Here is a 26,980-nt window from a genome sequence, read left to right as displayed (position 1 = left end):
AGTTTGTAGGTCCCCAGGGCAATCACCACCTTAGCCTTTCTTACTGAAGTCATGAAGAGTAGTAGAAAGGAAAAATGTGTTCAGTATATCTACTTATAAAAGACCACTCCAGCAGGGCCACACACACGCTGAATCTGGACGTGTAAGGGAGGGGACTTTTCTTTTCAGTTTCAACATGAAATTGGGGGCAGCACCTGTGGCTCAAAGGAGTAGAATGCCTGCCCCATATACGGGAGGTGGCAGGTTCAAACCAAGCACTGTTCCCCTCCAAAAAAATGAAACTTAGAGGTGAAGACCCAGATATCATCTGCCTCTGTATGCAATTCCCCACTGACCTACATCCTTTACAACAGACCTCAGTGGGTAGGGCGCCAGGCTCATATACCGAGGGTGGTGGGTTCAAACCTGGCCCCAGCTGAACTTCAACAAAAAAATAGCCGGCTATTGTGGCAAGCACCTGTGATCCCAGCTACTTGGAAGGCTGAAGCAAGAGAATCGCCTAAGCCCAGGAGTTGAAGGTTTTTGTGAGCAGTGTGATGCCATGGCACTCTACTGAGGGCGATGAAGTGACACTCTGTTTCTACAACAAACAAACAAACAAACAAACAAACAAAAAATAGACTTTTTTTACAGAAAAAGGCCCAGATAAACACAATCTATCATATGAAGGAATCAGAAAGACACTATTATTTTTCCAGTAAGAACAATATCTAAAGGAAAATGAGACCTTGGACTCTTCATATGGAGGTTAAAAGGAGGGTGAGAGTCAGAGATCCTGAGTCTGTGTGTCTTTGGTAGTCTTTCATTCTTAGATTGGAAATAAGAAATGGCTTATATCTGTCAAGGAGCTTTGATGAATGCAGGAGTGATCCCCTGGATGAGAATTTTTCCTATTTACTTTGATACAACTGAACTGATTCAGTTGAGAAATTAACCCACAAACATCTCCCAGAGATAGACTATGAGCTCTGGGCTTCATGACAAAGGAGTCTTCTAATGGTTTTTTTTTTTTTTTTCTTTTGAGACAGAGTCTCATAAAGTCTCCCAACCTTGGTAGAGTGCCGTGGCATTACAGCTCACAACAACCTTGAACTCCTGGAGTTAAGAGATTCTCTTGCCTCAGCCTTCCAAGTAGCTTGGACTACAGGTGCTGCCACAACACTTGGCTTTTTTTTTTTTTTTTCCTTTGCAGTTGTCATTGTTGTTTAGCTGGCCAGGGCCGGGTTCAAACCCATCACCCTCTGTGTATGTGGCTGGCGCTGCAACCACTGTGCTATGGGCGCAGAGCATTCTTTTCCTTTTTTAATTTTTTAAGATATAGTCTCACTTTGTCACCCTCGGTAGAGTGATGTGACATCACAGCTCACAGCAACTTCTGGCTCTTGGGCTTAGGCAATTCTGTTGCCTCAGCCTCCTCAGTAGCTGAGACTACAGGCACCTGCCATAATGCCCGGCTATTTTTGTTGTTTATCAGTTTGGCCAGGGCTGGGTTCGAACCAACCACCCTCAGTATATGGGGCCAGTGCCCTACTCACTGAGCCACAGGTGCTGCCCAGTTGCTGAGCATTCTAATCTTACTTTCGCACCAGAATTAGAGCTCACTGCACATGATAAAGAGAATTCCAAATATCAAAGCTCAAAGACAAAAACAGCTCTGCTGGACCAGATAAGATTTGATTCTTCCATGTGAGAGGTGACAGGGGAAGGATTAACCCAGTATTCCCTGGCCAGGGAACTGGGAGCTTCTTGACAGGACTCTGGAAAAGGAAGAATCAATTTTAGGTGACATCTTCAGCTCCTGATTATCCAGCATAGACTAGGGCTTCTAAGGTGTTCACTTAGAGGTGCTCACTCACTCATTTTATTCACAGAATCTGATTTTAGCTCAGATGGGGGAATTCCTGGAAAAAGAAAAATCATTTCCATGAGCAGCTTACAAGATAAAGCAGCAGGTAGAATTTTGCTTTTTTGGCACAAGAAAAAGACATACAGGTAACTTATACAATGCTTTGACAGAAAGTGGGTGTCTCAGTGGTGAGAAGATTTTAGCATTCTGCACTCAGAGAACATTGGGGGGTCAGCGTTGGGGAGTATGATGGAATCAGGGAGGAGTAGGAGAGACAAGTGGCTCAAAGGAGTGGGGCGCCGACCCCATATACCAGAGGTGGCGGGTTCAAACCCATATACCAGCCCTGGCCAAAATCTTCAAAAAAAAAAAGGAAAAAAGAAAAAGTAAAAGAAAAAGAAATCAATGGTCTCAGGGGGTACCTGCGGCTCAAGGAGTAGGGCGGCGGCCTTATATGTCAGCGGTGGCAAATTCAATCCAGGCCTCGTACTAAAACTGCAAAAAAAAAAAAAAAATCAATGGTCTTTGATATTGTACAGAAGTGAAATGGAGAAGGACTGTGATGTCTGTGATAGGGATCCCCTAAGGTCCTACACTGGGTACAGCAAGCGGCCCTGATTACAGTTCCAAATCACCTAGATTGAAGTTCCCAAAATATCACCTACTGTGTTGCCAAAGGAATGGTGACCTCCCCCAGTGCTATGTCTGAGGCCATTTATCAAGACATAGCCTGGGTGAGGACACAGGAGATACATTTTCTCCTAATCTGAGAGCAGCTCTCTTACCTCACCTGGTGCAGGAGGTTGTGATCTCTGCAGTGCAGACCTATGCCATGGCCACCCAGGTGGAATTTCTCTTTTCTCCTGAGGGCTGTTCCCCTACACTGCCTGACCCTAGGGATCCAGCCCTGGGTGGAGAAACAGCTCCTGCTGGGAAAGACATGGGCAAGCCCCATCCCTGGACAGGAGATCGCAGCCTGTCAGTGAATCAGATGAGACTTGAGTTGCAGGATTCCTGACCCTATTCAGCAGAGGATGCAGCTCTGTGCGAGGACAAAGTCTTCTTCTTCTTATATTTTTCCAGATGATGAGCTTCACAATTTTTGACACACACTAAAAAAAAATGACGGAACTAGTGGAGGTCTTAATATAAGAATTTGGACAATATAATCAGAAAGCTGAACTGTTAGTTTCCTTGAGGGCTATGATGACTGACAAATTTTATAATCATGTAACACGGTTTATATTTTTGGGTGTTTTCTGACAGTCATGCCATTTTTTACAATTAAAAACATGAGGGTTTCATTTCATTATTCATTTGCCTCTGTATATTATAAGCAGCAAATTGAATATATATTGTTATTCTATTTCTTTGATTCAGAAAATGGAGATCTTCTCTCTTCTAGTCTCTGTACATAGAGGACTGTAATCCACTAAGCTTTGATAGCACTTTCTAGTGAGAAATGTTTATATTCCTTTCTCTTTTGAAAAATTATCTTGTTATCGTCATTTACTTTAGATTTTCTTTGCATAAAATCGCAGAAAAGGTATATTAAATGCTTATTGATAATACATGTTCCCTCTATATTTATTTTTTATTTTTTTAATTTATTGTTGGGGATCATTGAGAGTACAACAAAACAGATTTCTTTTCATTCATTTTTTTTTTCTGTTCAACCAACTTTTATTTTTCATTACCAAGTGTATACTGACCTTTATTGGGACAGAATAAAAGATACCAAAGGAAAAAGAGACAAGATCCTTGCCCTAAAAAAAAATTAAAATCAACTTGATACACACTGCACAAGATAGTAATACTTAAAGATATTTACTGCGTAGCATTTGAGTAGTGCAAAATAGCACAGAACAGAGTAAACCCACACAAGGGGACACCATCAGCAACAATGACAGGGAATTAAGGAAAGCAATTGGGGGATACATCCTGGAAGGTGCAAGAGCATCAGACATGTGTTCTCATCCCCCAGATACCAGTGGCAAGAAACCAGATTTATGTACTCTGATTGCATTTGTTATGTAAAGACCCTCTTACAATAGTGTCTTGGCCCCCAAAGGTGTGGCACTCACCAAGACCCCACCCCCTCGCTCCTTCCCTCTCTTGGCTCTCTTTTCCCATCCCTCCCTCCTTCTTTCTCTCTCTGCTCTCCCCTCTCCCTAACCCACAGTGCCATTAATTGTCCTCATATCAAAATTGAGTACGTAGAATTCATGCTTCTCCATTCTTGTGATGCTTTACTAAGAATAATGTGTTCCACTTCCATCCAGGTTAATACAAAGAATATGAAGTCTCCATCTCTCTTAATGGCTGAATAGTATTCCATAGTGTACATATACCACTGCTTGTTAATCCATTCCTGGGTTGGTGGGCATTTAGGCTGTTTCCACATTTTGGTGACTGTAAATTGAGCTGCAATGAACCATCTAGGTCAAGTGTCCTTATGATAAAAGGATTTTTTTCCTTCTGTGTAAAGGGCCACTAATGGGATTGCAGGATCACATGGGAGGTCTAGCCTGAGTTCTTTGAGGGTTCTCCATACTTCCTTTCAAAAAGGTTGTATTAGTTTGCAATCCCATCAGCAGTGTAAAAGTGTTCCCTTCTCTCCACATCCACACCATCATCTGCAGTTTTGAGATTTTTGTGATGTGGGCCATTCTCTCTGTGGTTAGATGGTAAGGATTTCAGGGTGGTTTTGGTTTACATTTCCTAATAATTAGGGTTGATGGGCATTTTTTTTATATGTTTGTTAGCCATTCATCTGTCTTCTTTAGACAAGGTTCTATTCATGTCTCTTCCCATTGATAAATGGGATTGTTGGCTTTTCTCATGTGGATTAATTTGAGTTCTCTATACATCCTAGTTATCAAGCTTTTGTCTGATTCAAAATATGCAAATATCCTTTCCCATTGTGTAGGTTGTCAATTTACTTTGGTTATTTTTTTTATTTTTATATTAAATCATAACTGTATACAATGATATGATTATGGGGCATCATACACTCACTTCATAAACCATTTGACACATTTTTATCACAGTGGTTAACATAGCCTTTCCGGCGTTATCTCAGTTACTGTGCCAAAACATTTACATTCTACATTTACCAAGGTTCGCAAATACCCCTGTAAGATGCACCACAGGTGTGATCCCACCGATTCCCCTCCCTCTACCCACCCCCCCCTTTGGTTATTGTCTCCTTAGCTGTACAGAAGCTTTTCAGTTTAATTAAGTCCCATTTGTTTATTTTTGTTGTTGCTGAAATTGTCAGGGCAATGTTCTTCATGAAGTCTTTCCCTAGTCTGATATCTTCCAGTGTTTTTCCTATGCTTTCTTTGAGGATTTTTACTGTTTCATGCCTTACATGTAAGTCCTTTATTCGCCTTGAATCAATTTTTGTGAGTGGAGAAAAGTGTGGGTCCATCTTCAGTCTTTTACATGTGGGTATCCAGTTCTCCCAGCACCATTTATTGAATAGGGAGTCTTTCCCCCAAGGTATGTTCTTGTTTGGTCTATCAAAGATTAGGTGATTGTAAGATGTTAGTTTCATTTCCTGTTTTTCTATTCATTTTGAAATGTCTATGTCTCTATTTTTGTGCCAGTACCATGTTGTCTTGAAAACTATGGCTCTGTAGTACAGCCTAAAATCTGGTATTTTGATGCCCCCAGCTTTGTTTTATTACTAAGAACTACCTTAGCTATACAGGTTTTTATTTTCTGGTTCCATACAAGACACAGAATCATTTTTCTCCAAATTCTGAAAGTACAGTGTTGTTATCTTAATAGGGATGGTGGTGAATAGGTAGATTTTTGGGGAACTATAAACATTTTAACAATGTTGATTCTTCCCAGCCATGAGCATGGTATGTTCTTCCATTTGTTAATATCCTCTGCTATTTCCTTTCTGAGGATTTCATAATTTTCATTATAGAGGTCCTTCACCTCCTTTGTTAGGTATATTCCTAGGTATCTCATTTTCTTTGAAGCTATGGTGAAGGGAGTTGTGTCCTTAATTAGCATCTCATCTTGACAGTTATTAGTGTATACAAAGGCTACTGACTTGTGGACATTGATTTTATATCCGGAGACATTACTGTATTTTTTTATGACTCCCAGGAGTCTTGCAATTGTGTCTTTGGTGTTCTCTAAGTATAAGATCATATAGTGAGCAAAGAGGAAGTGTTTGACCTCCTCTCCTCCCACTGAGATGCCCTTTATTTCCTTGTATTGCCTAATTGTATTGGCTAGAACTTCCAGCACTATGTTGAATAGTAATGGTGACAGAGCACATTCTTGTCTGGTTTCAGTTGTAAGTGGAAAAGGTTTCAGTTTTACTCCATTCAGTAAAATATTAGCTGTGGGTTTGCCATAGATAGCTTTGATCATTTTCAGAAATGTGTCATGTGTCCCTATACTCTTCAGTATTCTAATTAGAAAAGGATGCTGGATTTTATCAAATGCTTTATCTGCATCTATTGAGAGGATCATATGGTCTTTGTTTTTGCTTCCATTAATACTGTGGATAACAAGTTTATGGACTTGCATATGTTAAACCAGCCTTGCATCCCTGGGATGAAACCTACTTGATTATGTATGACTTTTTTGATGATTAGCTGTCATCTTTTGGCTAGGATATTGTTGAAAATTTTTGCATCTATATTCATTAGTGAAATTGGTCTGTTCTCCTTTTCAGTTGGGTCTTTTCCTGGTTTTGATATCAGGTTGATGTTTGCCTATGTAGAATGTATTGGGGAAGATTCCTTCCTCCTCAATTTTTGGAATAATTCATGCAGTATGGAAATAAGCTCTTCCTTGAAGGTTTGATAGAATTCTGGTGTGAAGTCATACGAAACAGGGCATTTTTTTGTTTGGGAGATTTTTTATTGTTTATTTAATCTAAGTGCTTGAAATTGGTCTGTTCAGGAGCTCTATTTCTTCCTAGCTAATTCTAGGGAGAGGGTGTGATTCCAAATACTGATCATTTTCCTTCACATTGTTAAATTTCTAAACATAAAGTTTCTGGTAGTATTCAGAGATGATCTTTTGTATCTCTGTGGCATCAGTTGTAATTTATCCTTTATCAATTCTGATTGAGGTTACTAAAGATTTTACTTTTCTATTTCTAGTTTGTCTGACCAAAGACTTATCTATTTTCTCTATTTTTTCAAAAAAACACAACTCCTTGTTTTATTACTTTTTCTGAATGATTCTTTTGTTTTACAATTTCATCGATCTCTGATTTAATTTGGGATATTTCTTTTTTTTTACTGGGTTTAGGCTTAGATTGTTCTTCTTTTTTTCAATTCCATAAGGTGGCTGATGAGTATGTTGATAAACTCTCTTTCTGATTTTTGAATATAGGCATCTAAAGCAATAAATTTTCCTATCAGAACTGCTTTTGCAGTATCCCACAGGTTTTGGTAGCTTGTGTATTCATTGTTGTTATGGTCAAGCAAGTTAATGATTTCCTGTTTTATTTCTTGCTGCACCCAACTGTCATTCAACAGAAGGTTGTTTAATTTCCGTGCCTTTGTGTGGGGTTGAACGTTTTTGTTAGAGTTGAGTTCCACCTTTAATGCCTTATGGTCTGAGAGGATACAAGGTAAAATTTCAATTCTTTTGATTCTGTTGAGGTTTGTTTTATGTCCTAGGATATGATCAATTTTGGAGAATGTTCCATGGGACAATGAGAAGAATGTATATTCTTTATCATTGGAATGGAGCATTCCAATGGAGCATTCTTTATCATTGGATGGAGCATATATATACGCTCCATCCCAATATATATATCTCAAGGTTGTTCTAGGGTCTCATTTAAGTTTCTTATATTTTTGTTTGATTTCTGTTTAGATGATCTGTCCAGCTCTGTAAGAGGAGTTTAAGTCCCCTGTTATGATATTATCAGATATCATATTGCTCAGACTGACTAAGATCTGTTTCAAGAATCTGGGAGCATTTAAATTGGGTGCATAAATATTTAGAATTGAAATGACTTTTTGCTGTATTTTTCCCTTGACCAATATAAAGTGACCATCTTTGGCTTTTTTGACTTTAGTTGCTTTAAATCCACATGTATCTGAAAATAAGATTGCAACTACTCTTTTCTTCTGAATTCCATTTGCCTCAAAAATTCTCTTCCATCCCTTAACTCGGAGTTTTAATTTGTCTTTTGAAGCTAGGTGTGTTTCCTTCAGACAGCAAATGGATGGTTTGTGTTTTTTAATCCAGTAAGCCAATCAATGCCTCTTCAGTGGGGAATTTAAGCCATTAACATTTATTGAGGTAATTGATAAGTGTGGTAGTGTTCTATTCATGTTATTTTGTGAGAGTCCATTCCTTAGTTTTATCTTTTGCATCAGTGTGGAAGTTAGGTTCTACCCTTGAATTACTGAGTTCTTACCTTCGTGCTGATCCATTGTGATTGTCAGTATGTAGAACAGGTTGAATTATTTCCTGTAGAGCTGGTCTTGTTGTGGCAAATTTCTTCAATGTTTGTATATCAGTAAATTATTTGATTTCTCTGTCAATTTTAAAACTTAGCTTAGCAGGATATAGAATTCTGGGCTGGAAATTTTTCTGTTTAAGTACATTAAAGGTAGATGATGACCATTGTCTTCTTCTTTGGAAAGTTTCACTAGAGAAGTCTGAAGTCACCCTGATGGATTTGCCCCTGTAAGTCACCTGGCACTTACTCTTGGCAGCTTGCAGAATCTTTTCTTTTGTCTTGACCTTGGACAGGTTCATCACAATGTGTCTTGGAGAACTTAGGATAGAGTTGAGGTGACTTAGGGTCCAATATTCCCCTGAAAGGAGTGTGTCAGAATCTTTGGTGATATTTGGGAAATTTTCATTTATTCCCTAGTATGGCTTCCATTCCCTTGGGGCATTCTTCTTCCCCTTCTGGGATTCCTATAACTTGTATGTTTGACGCTTCATATAGTCCCATAATTCTGTTAGTGGACATTCTGCTTTCTCTCTGTTCTTTTCTGAATCTTTAACTATCTGAGTTATTTCAAGATCTTTGTCCTCTACCTTCGAAATTCTTTCTTCTGCATGGTCTAATCTGTTGTTGATACTTTCTATTGCATTTTTAAGTTCCCTAATTGACTGCTTTAGTCCTTCAGCTCTGCTATATTCTTTCTATATTTTTCATATTGTTTATGTCTTATTTGATTCTGTTTTTGGATTTCTTTTTGGTTATAATCCACTTTATCAGCAGTTCCCTTCATTGTTTTCATTGTCTGTATTCGAAATTCTCTTTCTGTTATTTCTTTTTTTTTTATTTTTGTAGAGACAGGTTGTCACTTTATAGCCCTTGGTAGAGTGCCATGGCCTCACACAGCTCACAGCAACCTCCAACTCCTGGGCTTAAGTGATTCTCTTGCCTCAGCCTCTCAAGTAGCTGGGACTACAGGCACCCACCGCAATGCCCAGCTACCCTTTCTGTTATTTCTAACATTTCTTTATAGGTGAAATCATTTGCAGTAGCTACCTCAGAGTCCCCAGGGGGTGAGGGGGGTTGCTCTGGACTAGTTTTTCCTGATGACATGAGTTTTCTGCTGATTCTTACACATGAGTGCTTTCCTTTATCTGTTTCCTTGCCCTAGTTTTTCTTTCACTTCCTCTTGATCTTTAAGTTGCCATGCCTCTGGAGTAGGGTTTTGATGAGTCTTTTTGGTACCAGAAGAGTGAAAAGATTGAAGAGCAAGAGTGGAAAAAAGAAAGAAAAAAAAGAAAAAAGAAAAAGGAGAGGGGGTGGGTAAAAGAAAATACTGTCAAAAAAAAAAAAAAGACAACCACAGAAAGAGGGAGATAGGAGCAATATAGGTGTACAGTAGGGTAGTTTGACCTACCTTAAGAAACCCCAACCTCGGGGGGTGCCAGGTTGGGTGGTTCCCTTGAGGTCAGCAGCTCTTTGGTAGCCTGTTCAGACACAGTACCCAACCTCTACCAAGTAGAGATGAAAGGCTAAAATGCTATAAATGAAACCAAAACAAGCAAACAAAAAACTTCATGAGATAAAATTGTGGAGAAAAACAAATAATAGTGGTAGAAACACTAGCAAAAATGAAGTTCTAATTGTTGAAAAAAACAACAATGGGAAATTGTATTTAAAGTAGAAAAAAGACAAAAGAAAGATAAAAAAAGAAAAGAAGGGCGGCGCCTGTGGCTCAGTCGGTAAGGCCCCGGCCCCATATACCGAGGGTGGCAGGTTCAAACCAGGTCCCAGCTGAACTGCAACCAAAAAATAGCTGGGCATTGTGGTGGGCGCCTGTAGTCCCAGCTACTCTGGAGGCTGACGCAAAAGAATCACTTAAGCCCAGGTGTTGGAGGTTGCTGTGAGCTGTGTGATGCCATGGCACTCTACTGAGGGCCATAAAGTGAGACCCTGTCTCTACAAAATAAATAAATAAATAAATAAAAAGAAAAAAAGAAAAGAAAAATCTATAGGGAAAATGTTGAAATTAAAAACAAAAAAACAAAAAACAAAACCAAAAAGAAGGCGTTATATATATCTTACTGGATATTGCTGGGGCAACAGGTGATCTTCTTGGGTATGAGTTGTTAATCACAGTGCTGGTACAGCTGTATGAGATGAAGACTGGTGGCCTCTGTGATTTCTCAAACCCCTCAGGGTGCAGAGCCTAAATATCTCCTCTGCCCGCTTACAAGTCACTTTAAACTGCTAACCTTGGCTAAGCTGAAGCTTTCCCAGAAAAGCACTTGTCACTGGGATCACTCCTGAAGTGGCTATCCACTTACCCAGTATGCCAAAACTGGTATCATTCTATGCCCCTGAGGGTTAGGGCTGTAAGGTGTCTCAGTCCCCCCCCCCTTTAGACTGCTCTAGACAGCACTAGATTGCTCACTCCTGCCTGAACCTTGCTCTGCATCACTGAGGGTGGAGCTTGCTGGGGCAGTTCTCCTACAATGACTCCAGGCAGCCTACAGCTGAACACTATTAGCTCCGACCGGCTGAGTGACTCAGTCTTGGGCTCTAAACAACACTTAAAGTCCTCTGAATTCTTGCCCAAGTTCTCCAAAGGTAGTTTAACTGAATGCCAAGTAAAAAACTAAAATAAATAAAACAGCTCACGGGTAAGGCGTTTCCAGTTTTCAATATCACTGCTGTTGTACTTATAGCTGCCAGTGGGATTAGACGGAATGAACACATGCAAACACTTGCCAGTTTTCCGCTGCTCTCGTCCTCCTCATGGGGTCCAGAGGTCTCACGCTGACTCCCTGTGTCCTCAAAGGGATGTTTCTGGGCAGATCCCACCAGAGAGAGATGCCTGGAGTCCAAACTCACTGTGCCCAGTTGCAAGAAAGCTGTTACTTGGCCACCATCTTAGTATGTTATAACCTCCAGGGAAAAATTCTTTTCCTTACATTTTCTAGCTTCTAGAGGAGGCCTACATCCCCTGGCTTAAGACCCTCTTCTTCCATCTTTAAAGCCAGCAATGTAACATCTCTTTCATTCTCTCCTTCCTCTTTTTCTCTGATACCCACCTTTCCTTCGTTCCTCTTCTCTCATCATATCTCCTCTCTGATATCAATAAAACATTAAAACATCAATCAAAAGACTGCTCCCTCTATACTTTTTTTAAGACAGACTCTCACTTTTTTCCTCTGGGTAAAGTGGTATGGTGTCACAGCTCACAACAACCTCAAAGTCTTGAACTTAAGCGATTCCCTTGCCTTAGTCTCCCATGTATTTGGGACAAGTGCCCACCACAATACCCAGCTACTTTGGGGTTGTAGTTGTCATTGTACTTTGGCAGGCCTGGGCTGGGTTCAAAACCTCCAGCTCTGGTGTAGGTGGCTGCTACCCTTGCCAATGAGCAATAGGCCCCGAAACTCCTCTATACTTTTAATATTGGTCACTAACAAAAACAACAAAAAAAATCCTAAACCTGGTTAATATTATTTGCCTAATTTTCAAATTCTGTTTATTTTGATGGATCTTATTTTATTATACAATGTGAAATCTAATATATGTATTGACCTTTGTGTGACATTTGTTGCATTTTTGTTTTTAGATAGACTCTCACTCTGTCACCATGGCTACAGTGCCATGGCATCATAGCTCAATATCAAATAGTTGATGTAGAGCAATCCTCTTTCCTTGACCTCCTAAGAGCTGGGACTACAGGTGTGCACCACCACCCTTGTGAATTTTTTCTATTTTTTTGAGACAGAGTCTCACTATGTCATCCTTGGTAGAGTGCTGTGCCATCATTGCTCACAGTCACCTCCACCTCTCTTGGGCTTCAGCAATTCTCCTGCCTCAGACTCCCAAGTACCTGGGACTACTGGCGTCCACCACAATACCCAGTTATTTTCTTTTTGTAGTGGCAAATGTTGTTTAGCTGTCCTGCTCAGGGCTAGAATCTGCAAGCCATGGTGCATGTGGCTGACTCCACAACCACTGTGCTATGAGTGCTGAGGCTAGTTTTTCTATTTTTAATAGAAAAAGGGTCTCACTTTTGTTTTGGGTGGTCTGGAACTAATGTGCTCAAGAAACCCTCCCACCAGAGTCTCTCAAAAAACTGGGACTACAGGTGATAGTTACCTGCCCGGCCACTTTTGCTCTATTTCATTGGCATTTTACACTGAGATCATGCAATACTTTATCATATAAATGTACTAAATTTCATATTATACAGCATAAGAAAACATTAGTGGTTTTGATTATTTTTAATTTTAGATAATTTTGCATTTTATCCAATAAAATTCATTTTAACTGCATGTGTGAATCACAAGTCAGATTTTCCTTTAATTTTTCATTCCAACCTTGAGCTTCCCAAATCCACAGTTCTCATTGTAGTTGTAAGATATTTTATTATTCCAGTAAATGAAAACAATTTAATGATGATAAACTAGAAATCAGTTTAAAATCAGAACATATCTTCAAAGACAGGTACCTACATGTACACTAAAATTTTTATTTTATATGTTTGAGTTGTGTTGGCACCCAAATTTTAACAGTAAGAATTGACCTACAATAGACACTAGTCCTGAGAATTTATGAAATAGGCCTCAGAACTGATCTGACCGATATAAATACATGTCAGTTAACCATAGATAAGAAAACAGTAAATAAAAGAACAATGGAAAATGATATAATTTATTCTTTAAAGGTCAAAATGTGTATTTATAAACTCATAGGAAGTATCCAGAAAAATAAACACTGTTAATAGTTTCTTCTATGAATCATTGGAGGAAACTAAAGATTTTCTCCTCATGTACATTGTTATAACTTGACATTTTTATTGTATCAAGACCCTGTTACATACCTCATTCCTGAATATCACTATGGTCACATTTAAAGTACTCTACTTGGAAAGCTAGGTAATTTACCCTTCAATGCAATTTTGTAAGTCTTTAGTTTTCTCAGAATGTCCATCATGGCTGCTGTTGTATTTTCCTTGACATTCAGTATGTCAGTGAAATATCTTTTTAAAAAAATATTTCTTGCTTAGGTGGTGCCACCAGCTCAGTGGGTGGTGCCGGTCAAATACACGAAGGCTGGCAAGTTCTAACCCAGCCTGGGCCAGCAAAAACAACGACAACTGCAACAACAATAACAACAGAAAATAGTAGGGCATTGTGGCTGGCATTTATAGTCCCAGCTACTTGGGAAGCTGAGGAAACAGAATAGCTTGAGCCCAAGAGTTTGAGATTGCTATGAGATGTGATACCAGGCACTGTACCCAAGGCAACAGCTTGAGCCTCTGTCTAAAAACAAACAAACAAACAAAAAAAGATTGTCCCCTCAAGCCTGTAATCCCAGGATTCTGGAAGGATGAGCCAGGTGGATTGCCCGAGTTCCTGGGTTCGAGACCAGCCTGAGGAACAGCAAGACCCTGTCTTGAAAAATAGCCAGGCATTGAGTTGGGGGCCAGTAGTCCCAGCTAATTGAGAGAGAAGCAAGAGAATTGCTAGAGTACCCGAAGAGATTGAGGTTGCTCTGAGCTATGAGGCCATAGCACTCTTTAGTAAGACAGTATCTCACAAAAAAAAAAGAAGAAGAAATTTCCAAATGTTTGTTCATTGCTCTGAGTCAAACTCTGACATTCTCCCAAGAACACACAAAACACACAATAATAAAAATATACAAAATGCAGCAAGACACCAACACAAGTCAATGAGAACACAACTGTGAGACACTGATATACCGAGATTATGGAACCTTGCCGAGTGGTTTGAACAGTGTTGCCACTGTAAGCGCACAGTGGCAAGTTCACAAACATAATTCTCAGATCTCAAATAAATTTCTTTCTAATTAGAAAAAAATTAAAAATTAAGAAAATCACATTTTGAAGACATACCGTCGCCAACATGGCGGTGCCCAGTTGGGGCAGGTTCATCTACTGAGTGTTCAGGCTGGGGCTGGGGCTGGGCTTTAGCCAGGTACTATTTAGTTGTACAATATTTGGGGATCTATTTGGAGAGAATTATTCCAGTGTGCCAAATAATCAGTATGGATAAGGGAAAAAATTAAACACTAAAATTTTGAAGTCAACTGCTCCTAGAAAATTCACCAATTTAAGCAGTATCAGAAATCAGGGTAGATCCTGTCATCTCCATTCCCTTCTTCGGACACTTCATTTTACACCTGAATTCGGAGAAGCTTTATTTTCTCTTGGTCCAGAACAGCTGGGTTTGTTCAAAGATAAGGATAATCCTGATGCAAAGGATTGAGTTATACCTTTGCAGTGACAGTGCTTATTTGCTCAGCTTCTGGTCCTGGACAAGAAGCTGTGTCCACATACCTCACTGATGGCTGCGGGGAGACCAGCAGTAATATGAGGCAACATGATGGTCTGGCCATGATCTCATTAATAGTCTGTAGCATGGAACCATCATTTTGTATGTAAATAACATCAGAATGGCAGTGAGAAGCAGGTGAATATGCCAGAGTCTTTTCATCGTAAGTAATATCATAAATTACAATTCCTGTAATTAAACCTGTGTGCTATACCATATGAGATTAAAGTGTTTATTACTAGAAATATTTTATTGCATCTTTACTCTTACTGTACACCTAAGTCATGAAGTGTATAGTCTAGAGCTCTCCTTGTGAATTGAAGGAAACAAATATATTGAAACTTACATTGATTCAGTTCTTTAATAGTTGGAAAATGGATTTGAGAATTTTACAAATAGAATACGGTAGTCCCAGGAAAGAACCCAGTGTCTTCATAGTTGGAATATTGTCATGAAGGTCAATTAGGGAACTAATAAAAATAAAAAATATTGTGGAATCTTCAAATTAACACAGATAGATAATTAAATTTCATTTTCTTTTGTATTTTCCATCATTGCTTTAATGTAAATATTGGTCCAGTTAAGATGACAACAGTGTAAAAAGCTTATTTTGAACATATGTTTTATATCAGATCACACTATTTTAGAGTATAGCGTTCAAAACTGATTTTTTACTGTTATCCCAAAATACTCAGCAGATAATCTTGTTCAGGGTAAAACTCTAGTAAATATTTGCTTAATGAGTTAGTCTTCTGTGTCTTACTTTTATTTTCCTTTTACATATACATATACATGTCTTACTTTTATTTTCCTTTTACATATACATATGAAACCCATATACATATAAGGTTTCCACCCTTTGTCTTCACAAAATGAAAAAGGCTTAAAATTCAACAACAATAACAATGTTCAAGACAAGGACTAGAAACAAAATCCTTACAAAGAGCAAATGAAGATAAATACATTCAGAAAAGTAAACAGATGGTTGGTGCATCACAATATCAAGCAATAACAACAACAGTGCCAAGAAAGCAGCATTCACATTGTCAAATAGCGGGTATGTCCACTATAGAATACTTTAACTGTGAGGTTTAGCATGGAGTCATTAGTTAACCTATAACTGTATAATTAAATTATAAATTAACCTATAGCCCTATAATTTAATTTTAGATTTCATTTATTACTTTTTTTTAGAAAGGTCATTTATATGTGTGTGCTTAGGTATATTCATTATATCTAAATCATATGTATTATACAGTTATTATAAATGTATTTTAATTAGTATCACCTTCAGTTCTTTCTAATGACTACCCATTTAATCTAACCAGATATTAGAAATCAGGATTAGATATTAGAAATTTGCTCATGTAACTATAATAATCTCTGCTTGCCCTACAAATCTTATACAGCCTGTGCTTTCACCACTGAACAGTGATTTTTTAATAAAAATTGTCTATTCTGGCAATAGTTAAAGAAAGTTTCTGTGTTCGACTCTATGAGTAGAAAATTAAATGGCAATTTCTGAACATGTTAATTGATGTTTTGGAATAATGTATTTTTACTCTTTTTATTTTCCAAGAAAGCATTGGGGATAAAAATATCTTTCGGTCCCATAGGCTGTGCAAATAGAAGCTTCTGTGGTCAGCTCCAGTTTGAAAATACATAGTAATTAAGGTGTTGAGCCTGTCTTTGAGTTACTTCATGATTGACTTACCTATAACAAAATAATTCACAAAATAATTTCAAAACAATGTATATAAGGCACATGATAAATTAAAGACATTAACTTTTAGCAAAAAAAAGATTAAAAAGTGTTATTACCATTTGCTATTTCCGTAACTGACTTTCAACTGTATTTGTAGCATGTTATTCAACAGCACAAACTTGTGAAAGCCATATCTCATAAATTTGTCAATCAATGGGGCTATGTCTACTAATGCTTCCTGTTTCAGAGAGTGTGAACATTTTTGGTATTAAGTGAATCTCTACTGCGGTGGTCCCGAGGTTTTCCAGGGGGAAACTCTTCCCAGATAGAGAAATTTACCTGGATGTGGATTTCTTCTGGCCATTTCTCCCCATCCTCCAGACACTAGAGTAAACAGCTACCAGGAGTGTTCATAGACTACCTTCATGGGAAGGATATTGTTGTCTAGAGAATCAATAATCCCGAGTATTTAATTTAGACAATAATTCTCTCCCCAACAGTGGACAAGGAAATCAGGCATCGAAAGAATTTGTGGTCCCGCTGTCCAGTCACTCCTGCTACAGAACCAGATTCTTCACCCAGAGGGGAGAGTGAAGTATTAAACAATAAATATGTAGCCTTAGTATTTCTTAGAAAGTCTTGGCCAACAGCCTTCCATAGGTAGAGAGGGTAGACTACACTTTGCACTGGGCATCCCTAGAGACATTGTACCAAATAGTTGGATGCCCATAAAGACATCATTGCCATGGACCAAGTATTACCTGTGGACAATGTTGTGCCCATCTCAGGTTGCCAGAGTAGGCTGAGATCTGCATTTTCTCACTCAGAGTCCTAAGGTCAGATTCCAGTGGCAGGTGGCTTCCCTTAACAAACATGCAACCACTTTCAACACTGAATTCCTGACTTTCCAACTTACCTCTGCCTGGGTGCCTCTTTTTAGCCTTTGTGTCACGAAGTCCCCTTGTTCACATGACCTCCCTGTCTGCCAGGAGTTTTACTACTGACTACAGTGAAAGAGCTGTCCATCGATTCAGACTGAGAGGAATCTGGGGTGTCTTCCTGAATCTTTTCAGGGAGTCTGTGAGGAGATTAAACACAGACCATTTGCCTCCACTTGAGGGGTGGCTAACTAAAGCTTACCAAGAGCAGATCAAGGCTACAGGTTTATAAAAGAGACACCACTGATGCAGCAGGGAAAAATCCATTGCAAACACCTTACTTGATTGAGAAAGTCACAACTCAAAAAGGGCAGCAAAGAGAGCAGGTAGTCCCCAGTTTGTACCACAACCAGAAATGGTCTAGTTTTGTCATTTCTTGTGAAAGAAAAAATATGTTGTTCAAGGATGGCACCAGTCACACATAAATAGTCTGTCATCTTATCTTAGCAACAAAAAGCCAAGAGGTGTGCAGAGTGAATTAAAGACAGAGGAAGGAGTTAAAATGTCAGTCAGGCAGTAAGAAAAAGAGGCTAGTGTTTTAGAATAAAGTTGACTCCTATTTTTCTTTGCTTCATTTTCAAAGGAGTAACTCATAACCTTGAGTAGTGATCTCAAAACCCATAACTAAGGAAATATAGCTTCAGGCAGGTAGAATAAAATACAAAGCAGCAGATTTAACACTGTTGTGGCAGATTAATGCTCAATAATTGATCTTTGTCACTTTAAGCAAATATACAGCAACCTGATGAGGTTTTAAACAAATTCTCAAAACAAAACTAACACTTACCTGGACGTTCCCTTTTCAGTTAGGCCAACCTGGTCACATACAACATTTTTCATAATTTACCTTTCCAAATGTTATCCCTTATATAGACCATTTCTGACATGGTGAAGCCCTATGTTTGTCAGAAAATTTTCTTCTTGAATCGGCGCCTGTAGCTCAAGCAGCTAAGATGCCAGCCACATACACCAGAGCTGGCGGGTTCAAATCCAACCCGGGACTGCCAAACAATGACAATTATAATCAAAAATATCTGGGTGTTGTGGTGGGCGCCTTAGTCCTAGCTACTTGGGAAGCTGAAGCAAGAGGATCGCTTAAGGCCAAGAGTTTGAGGTTGCTGTAAGCAGTGATGTCACAGAACTCTACCCAGGGCCACAGCTTGAGACTGTCTCAAAGAAAAAAAAAAAAATATATATATATATATATATACACATATATATATTTTCTTCTTAAACCATCACTTATTTTAGGAGAAATATTGTTATTAGATTTTGTCATACACAAAATCGTTGTCTTTCCTTTTAGTGTGACTTGCCGCCCATGTTTCTTAATATTCATGAGTTTCTTCACATCTCTCTAACACATACTGGTTTCTTCTTGCTTTAAGTTTTTTTCCTGCTTTGAATGAAAATGCAAACCCCATTAATTCTTTTCTATTTAAAGACCTGGGAAGGTGGTTTTACAGGATTTCGGTCTCTAGGTTAAAGTTTAGACTTCATCAAACAATCGGGTAGGCCAGCTGGAAAGCACTGAAAAAAATAAACAAGGCATCATCAACCAGGGAGCAGAGGTATTTTAGAGTACCCTATAGGTTTATATTTTGCCTTCCATTTTAAAGAAAGATGTGAGAGAGAAAGAGAGTCCCAGAATATTCAGGAAGAGCAGAGGGGTGACTCTCATGTTATGAACATCAGTTTGTTTACTGTGACACAAAGAGACAACTACCCAACAACCAGCCTTCCCAGCATCTGAAAGTGGGCCTTGTGCTGAAGCTGGAGTGTGTCCACCAAACCACAAGAGTTTCAGAAATTGAGAGCTGCTTCAGGGATTTCACAAGGTCTGGAAATCAAGTTTGATCCCCTATCTCCAGGGGAGGGAAATGTCGCCTCCAGGGCATCTCTCTAGTACTGAGGGGATGGTCCCAGCAGAGGCTGCTTCCTGAGCCATTCCTGACTCCAGGAACCCATTGTCATGATGCGGGAAAGGCTCTGGCCTGGTGGCTTCTTGCCTTACCCTAGAGTAACTCTGTTCCTGACAAACTTCTTTCCTAGTGGTAGCAAGCATTTCAAAAGCTTCGTACTGCTCTTGGGGACTGATGCTGACTTGGCTCTCTCTTGTGTCTCTTCATCCCAATTCTCCTTATCAAGACCTTAAAAATGTACTTTAATGTTTTGTTTGTGGAGCAAGAGGCCCCTTTGTATGCTTTCCAATATTAGATCCAACTGGGAGATGATGCGCATTGTGGAGATGAAAAAAACAAAAAACAAAAAAACAGTGCTCGCTTTGGCAGCACATATACTAAAATTGGAACGATACAGAGAAGATTAGCATGGTCCCTGCACAAGGATGACACGTAAATTCGTGAAGCATTCCATATTTTTTCTTCTTAGTAAAGTATTTCAAGAATGGAAGAAAAAGTACCCAATGTCCTCAGCCCTACTATGAAACTAAATTAGGGTTTTCACATGAAAGCGATAACCCAGGTACAACCTAAGAATAGGGGGAAGGGGGCGGCACCTGTGGCTCAGTGAGTTGGGCGCCGGCCCCATATGCTGAGGGTGGCGGGTTCAAACCCAGCCCCGGCCAAACTGCAACAAAACAATAGCTGGGCGTTGTGGCGTGCGCCTGTAGTCCCAGCTGCTCGGGAGGCTGAGGCAAGAGAATCGCGTAAGCCGAAGAGTTAGAGGTTGCTGTGAGCCCTGTGACGCCACGGCACTCTACCCGAGGGCGGTACAGTGAGATTCTGTCTCTACAAAAAAAAAAGAATAGGGGGAAGGGGGAAAGGGAGGGGAGGGAGGGATTGGTGGAATTACACCAGGTGTGCATCTTACAAGGATATATGTGAAACTTGGTAAATGGTCTGTAAAGCTAGTGAATGATGCCCTATGATCATATCAATGTACACAGCTATGATTTAATAAAAAAAAAATAATAATAAAATAAAATAAAATAAAATGAAGGAAAATGGAGCAAGGGTAAGGAGCTACATTACCTGGAAAGCAAAGAGAGTGAGAGCTGTAAGTGTAATAAGTAATGTGCATCAGGCAGCGTGAATTCAGAATGTCTAATGTTCCATTACCTTATCTTGCTGAAAATATACACTTTCCTCCCAGATTTTGGCACTAAAATGTCACATATGGGGAACAGATGTCAAGTGTGTGTTCCCTGGTTTTTGGTTCCCGGTGACACAGCATAGTTACTGGTACCAAGACAGCGTAACAAATGAGCAGAACCAGTAGATACAAGTTAGCAAAAGGCCAAAGTTTATTAAAGCACAGTACACTCCAGAGAAGGGAGACATCTACCTTATCAAGTGGAGAATACCTTGGGTTAGTGAGATTTTTCCCCTTCATGATAATTTTCCGATCTATCTTAAGTGGTGCGGTGGGGGTGGTGGTAATATATTTACTATTTTTACTGGAAAGGGGGACAAATTCCGGAATGGACTGTCCTCCCATTTCTACCCCTGTAAAGCAATTTCTAGAAGTTGTCATAGTATTTGTAATCTGTGATAAAAGTATTAAGAATTTTACTGTGTTTATGAAAATGGGTCACTTGAGGCTACTGTCACCTTACTTGTATGCATGCTGCAAAGACCTGTTTTTGTGGCTTTGGCCATACCTCCACACTGGGGTTTCTCTAGCTCTGCAAGTCATTTTTGTAAAGCAAACATCAGTTTAGTTTTTGAAAGCCTTCCTGAAATGCTTTTCTTTTTTTTTTCCAGAAAAATCAAATTTATTTTAAAACTGTTGAAAATAGAAGTTAATAACAATTTTATTACAACTCTCACAATTTTCTTCTTTGAAAATACTCTGTAACCATACCATGGCCATGTAGTATTTTGTACAATTTTAACAAGTAGATAGATTTAAACATGAGGTGTCTGAATAATTACAGATACTTTTTTTTCTTTAATACATTGTGTTTTAAACTCTGGCTGTATTGAACTCCACACATACCACAGTTGCGGTAACTTGAAGTTATCTGTTCCAACTTTCTGCCTATGAAGGAATATTTTCCATAGCATTCTTGACAAGTACACTTCTGGCTTGAAATTATTTTCCTGAAATGCTTTTCTTTCTTGGCAACCCACTCTAGTAATTTTCTTCCTTCTTATTATGGACAAGGGATGCCCTAGAACCATCTGCCCCTGTCTCTCCCTAGTCCTACCAAACAGGATAAACACAACTTTAAGACATCATTGAAATATTTGCAGGGTATTTCTTTCCTATGAATTATGATTAGAAAAGTACGAGAAATAAACCCTGGTTATAAGATTCAACATTGTCTTCACAGTTGTAGGGGTTTTCTTTGTCATAAATTTCATAAACGTTTGAAAAGAATTTAAACACTTGTCACCTTCTTCACATTTATAGCTTTTCTGTTTAACATGAATTCTACTGTATACAGAAAACTAGAATTACTGGTATAAAGCTTCCACACACCTTCATATTATGATTTTTCTCTGACATGATTTCTCTTGTGTTTACTAAGGGCCAAGAATCAGTTAAAACGTTTGCCATATTATTCTCATTTGTAAGATCTCTCTCCAATATGAATTTTCTTACGTCTAGTAAAGTTTCAGCTCTGCTTAAGTGCATCGCCATACCATTCACAGTTGTAGGATTTCTCTCCAGTGTAAATTCTAATAAGCTTCATAAGTTATGAAAACCAAGTAAGGTACTGCCAGATTCTTCATATTTCTAGGGTTTCCATGTTATCTCATTTTTTTTTTTTTATTGTAAAGGCTGGTTTGACCGTGAGTTAAAGGGTTTGCCACACTATTCATATTTCTAATATTTCTCTCCAGAATGAATTCTTTTATGTACAGAAAGGGTTGAGGACCGGTTAAATGCTTTTCCATTCTTCACATTTGTAGGGTTTCCCTCCAGAATGAATTCTTTTATGTACAGAAAGTTTAGAGGAATCATTAAAGGCTTTTCCACATTCTTCACATTTATAGGGTTTCTCTCCAGAATGAATTCTTTTGTGAACAGAAAGGTTTGAGGACCGGTTAAAGGCTTTTCCACATTCTTGACATTTGTAGGGTTTCTCTCCAGAATGAATTCTTTTATGTACAGAAAGGGTTGAGGAATCCTTAAAGGCTTTTCCACATTCTTCACATTTGTAGGGTTTCTCTCCAGAATGAACTCTTTTGTGTACAGAAAGGTTTGAGGACCAGTTAAAGGCTTTTCCACATTCTTGACATTTGTAGGGTTTCTCTCCAGAATGAATTCTTTTATGTACAGAAAGTTGTGAGTGTCCATCATAGGCTTTTCCACATTCTTGACATTTGTAGGGTTTCTCTCTAGAATGAATTCTTTTATGTACCGAAAGTTTTGAGGACCACTTAAAGGCTTTTGCACATTCTTCACATTTGTATGGTTTCTCTCCAGAATGAGTTCTTTTATGTGCAGAAAGAGTAGAGGAATAATTAAAGGCTTTGTCACATTCTTCACATTTGTAGGGTTTCTCTCCAGAATGAATTCTTTTATGTGCAGAAAGAGTAGAGGAATAATTAAAGGCTTTGCCACATTCTTCACATTTGTAGGGTTTCTCTCCAGAATGAATTCTTTTATGCACAGAAAGGTGTGAGTAGCGGTTAAAGGCTTTTCCACATTCTTCACATTTGTAGGGTTTCTCCCCAGAATGACTTATTTTATGTACAGAAAAGGTTGAGGACCATTTAAAGGCTTTTCCACATTCTTGACATTTGTAGGGTTTCTCTCCAGAATGAATTCTTCTATGTATAGAAAGGGTTGAGGAATTCTTAAAGGCTTTTCCACATTCTTCACATTTGTAGGGTTTCTCTCCAGAATGAATTCTTTTATGTACAGAAAAGGTTGAGGAATCCTTAAAGGCTTTTCCACATTCTTGACATTTGTAGGGTTTCTCTCCAGAATGAATTCTTTTATGTACAGAAAGGGTTGAGGAATGGTTAAAGGCTTTTGCACATTCTTCACATTTGTAAGGTTTCTCTCCAGAATGAATTCTTTTATGTGCAGAAAGAGTAGAGGAATCATTAAAGGCTTTTCCACATTCTTCACATTTGTAGGGTTTCTCTCCAGAATGAATTCTTTTATGTACAGAAAGAATAGAGGAATCCTTAAAGGCTTTTCCACATTCTTCACATTTGTAAGGTTTTTTTCCAGAATGAATTCTTTTATGTACAGAAAGGGTTGAGGAATCATTAAAGGCTTTTCTACATTCTTCACAATTGTAGGGTTTCTCTCCAGTATGAATTCTTTTATGTACAGAAAGATGTGAGTACCAGTTAAAGGCTTTGCCACATTTTTGACATTTGTATGGTTTCTGGACAGAATGAATTCTTTTATGTACAGAAAGAGTTGAGGAATCCTTAAAGGGTTTGCAACATTCTTCACATTTGTAGGGTTTCTCTCCAGAATGAATTCTTTTATGTACAGATAGGGATGAGTAATGGTTAAAGGATTTGTCACATGCTTCAAATTTGTAAGGATTGTCTACATTATAAATTGTCTCATAGTTATAATACTTTGAGCTGTGGCTAAGATACTTGTCATCATTCTCACAATGGGAAATTTTCTCTGCAGTATGAAGTCCCCTGTGTTTAGACAGTCTTGAGCAAGATTTAAAGACTTTGCAACATTCTTTACATTTGTACTGCTTTTCCACAGAATGGGTTATCTCATGTTTATGGACGTTTGAGCATAGTTTTAAGACTTTTTCATATTTTTTACACTTCAATGTTATTTCTCCAGTATATATCATCTTATCTCTATTTACATTTGATAATTTTCTGACAACTTTGAAACATTTACTGCATTGGTAGATTTTACCATGCATAGCTGTTAAACTTTCATCTAGTCCATTGTAACATACGTTCTGCTGCTTATACTCACACACCCTATCCCAGTCTTTTATTGAGTTTAAATTCTCAGGGCCATCATTTTCATATCTTCTCAGGATTATCTCCGGTAATAAAATATTCATGCCCAGCACTTGTGAATTGCTCTGGGTGGAATGATTAGATATAACTGAAAGAAATTTAAAAATAGAAAATTATGCCATTGATTTTCATCACAATTGAATAAATATACATTACAAATTTTGTCTGTAAAATTATGCCCAGCACAGTAGCAAGATGGCACAGGACAGCACAAATGCCCTAATAATTTTCAAAATACATATAAGTAAGAAATATATACTATATTTTAGGGACTATAAAAGCGAAGTGAAAATTTTCAGCCCAACAGATGACCACAATGTGACGAGGCATATACAGGCCAGGTACAGTAGTTCATGTTTGCAAACATAGCACTCTGGGAGAATGTGTGAGTGGATTGCTTCAACACAGGCATACAAGAGTGATCTGAGCCAGAGTGAAACCCTGTTTATACCAAAAATAGAAAAAATTAGTGGGGTGAGTGGCAGACAACTGTAGTCCCAGCAGCTCAGACCAGTTACATTTCCACACCTGAAAACAGCATTGTCCATGTGAAAGTAAACTTTTTCTCAAAAGAAAAATAGAGACCTGCATTAACTCTACTTGCTTTTCAGGGCTTTTCTAAAGATAGCTTATGTGTCCCATGAGGGAGAGTGCTGAAGAGACTGCAGAGAGTGCAGTTTGTTTTGTTTTTGGCTAGGGCTGGGTTTGAACCCGCCACCTCTGGCATATGGGGCTGGCGCCCTACTCCTTTGAGCCACAGGTGCCACTCGAGAATGGTGATGTTTTTATAAAACTGATGGGGGACCTGAAACTAAAGGTAAAATATTGTTACAGCACCAGAGAGACTCCAAGACAACAGACAGATTCAGGTCCAGAAAGTGATTACAAGTTCCTAGGAGGTAATGTGGGGAAAATGCTTCAGCTAGAAAATAGCCACACTATTTTGCAAACAAAACACTTTCAGAATGTATACTAAACTGCCTCTAGTCTGCTAATGTGTGTCAGAGTCCTGTAAGGTAAAGCCACATCATGGATTGTGTGAAAGGTGCCTTATGTGGCTAGGCGCCCATAGTACAGTGGTTATGGTGCCAACCACAAACACGGAGGCTGGCGGGTTTGAACCCAGCCCGGGCCACATTAACAACAATGACAACTACCAAAAAAAAAAAAAAATAACCGGGCACTGTGGTGGACGACTGTAGTCCCAGCTACTTGAGAGGTTGAGGCAATATAATCCCTTAAGCCCAAGAGTTTGACGTTGCTGTGAGATTTGACGCCAGGGCACTCTACCAAGGGTAAAGAAGTGAGACTCTGTCTCAAAAAAAAAAACAACAAAAGAAAGGTGACATTTGTGATCCTCAAAAGTCAATCAAAGATTAAAACATGTAAAAAATAATAGGGCGACAAAAACAGAGGAAACAAAATAAATAATGTACAATGAACCATACAAAAAGAGAGATGTATATATTACCTAAGAGTTTTATCTTCATGATGGTAAATGGATGAAATGGGAATGATACAAACTAACTAAAGTCTTAAAAATGGAGATATAAACAAAAAAACTAAAGCTTAAAAAAAGAGAAATTCCTAAGTTGAAGAACACAGGGAAAAGACTGAGAAAATTTAAAAGAAAAAAAAAATACAGAACATCAAGAGCACCACACTTCAGCTAGGAGAAACACAAAGAAACCCATAAAAAGACACATGAAGATCAAAGATTTGAAAGCCACACAAGACTATCTTGAAAGCCATAAAAGGAAACAGATGTGTCACCTCTAAGCACGCTCTTCTGAGATTACTAGTGGATTTTTCAACACACACCTATCATATCAAAAAAGAGTTGGATTATATAGTCAAAGTGCTGAAAGAACAAAAATTTCAAAACTCATACACTGTATCCAGCAAAACATCCCTTCAAGATAAAGAAAAAAATAAACATTTATCAGGATAAATGAATGCTGAAAACTGCCAAAGAAGATATGTCAAAGGAAGCCCCTTTCATTGAAATCATAAAATTATGCTTGGGAACGATGCTAAATTAGGTAACAATAAGAAAATCTGAAAAAAAAAAAAAACTAAGTACATTTAAGTAAAATGTTGTAGTATTATAATGACAGGGCAGGAAGCACTTTTAGTTTTAGGGGTTTTTTTGTTTGTTTGTTTGTAGAAACATAGTCTCACTTTATTGCCCTTGGTAGAGTGCCATGGCATCACACAGTTCACAGCAACCTCCAACTCCTGGGCTTAGGCGACTCTCTTTACCTCCACCTCCAGAGTTTCTGGGACTACAGGTGCCTGCCACAATGCCCGGATTTTTTTTTGTTGAAGTTTGGCTGGGGCCAGGTTTGAACCCACCACCCTTGGTATATGAGGCCAGTGCCCTACCCACTGAGCCACAGGTGCTGACCTAATTTTTGTTTTTTGAGACAGAGTCTTAAGCTGGCACCCTGGGTAGAGTGCCATGGCATCACAGCTTACAGCAACCTCAAAGTCTTGGGGTTAAGCAAGTCTCCTGCCTCAGCTTCCCAAGTAGCTGGGACTACACGCACCTGCCATAACACCAGGGTATGTTTTGGTTGTAGTTGTCATTGCTGTTTGCCAGGTCAGGGCTGGATTCAAACCTGCCACCTCCGGTGTATGTGGCTGATGCCGTAGCCACTGAGCTACAGGCGTCAAGCCAAGAAAGCTTTTTTTTTTTTCTTTTCAGACAGAGCCTCAAGCGGTCACCCTGCGTTGAGTGCTGTTGGATCATAGCTCACAGTCACCTCCAACTCTTGAACTC

General features: G+C 38.7%; 1 protein-coding gene and 1 non-coding gene across 6 annotated transcripts; one reads left to right on the top strand and one right to left on the bottom strand.

The window, feature by feature from the left end:
- Positions 1–1,636: 1,636 nt before the first annotated feature.
- On the bottom strand, positions 1,637–24,259 carry LOC128573104 (zinc finger protein 729-like). Of its 5 annotated transcripts, XM_053573298.1 has the most exons (5): positions 21,839–24,259; positions 17,248–17,409; positions 9,709–9,778; positions 2,637–2,958; positions 1,852–1,901 (listed from the first exon to the last, which is right to left on the bottom strand). In XM_053573298.1, the coding sequence occupies exon 1, from the start codon at positions 24,240–24,242 to the stop codon at positions 22,119–22,121; it is 2,124 nt and encodes a 707-aa protein (XP_053429273.1). In that variant the 5' UTR covers positions 24,243–24,259; the 3' UTR covers positions 1,852–1,901; positions 2,637–2,958; positions 9,709–9,778; positions 17,248–17,409; positions 21,839–22,118. The 5 variants fall into 5 exon arrangements, with proteins under 5 accessions (XP_053429274.1, XP_053429276.1, XP_053429273.1 ...); XM_053573299.1 differs by lacking the exon at positions 2,637–2,958 and having other exon boundaries at positions 1,637–1,901; XM_053573301.1 differs by lacking the exons at positions 2,637–2,958; positions 9,709–9,778 and having other exon boundaries at positions 1,637–1,901.
- LOC128573277 (U6 spliceosomal RNA) lies at positions 19,545–19,651 on the top strand. The gene has a single exon (XR_008376420.1). It is a non-coding gene; the product is annotated as a U6 spliceosomal RNA (small nuclear RNA).
- Positions 24,260–26,980: the final 2,721 nt, after the last annotated feature.

The sequence above is a fragment of the Nycticebus coucang genome, chromosome 20, assembly GCF_027406575.1.
Source record: "Nycticebus coucang isolate mNycCou1 chromosome 20, mNycCou1.pri, whole genome shotgun sequence".
NCBI classification, from domain to species: domain Eukaryota; kingdom Metazoa; phylum Chordata; class Mammalia; order Primates; family Lorisidae; genus Nycticebus; species Nycticebus coucang.
Note: the sequence above shows the minus strand (reverse complement) of the source record. Positions and strands in the feature narration are given on the sequence as shown.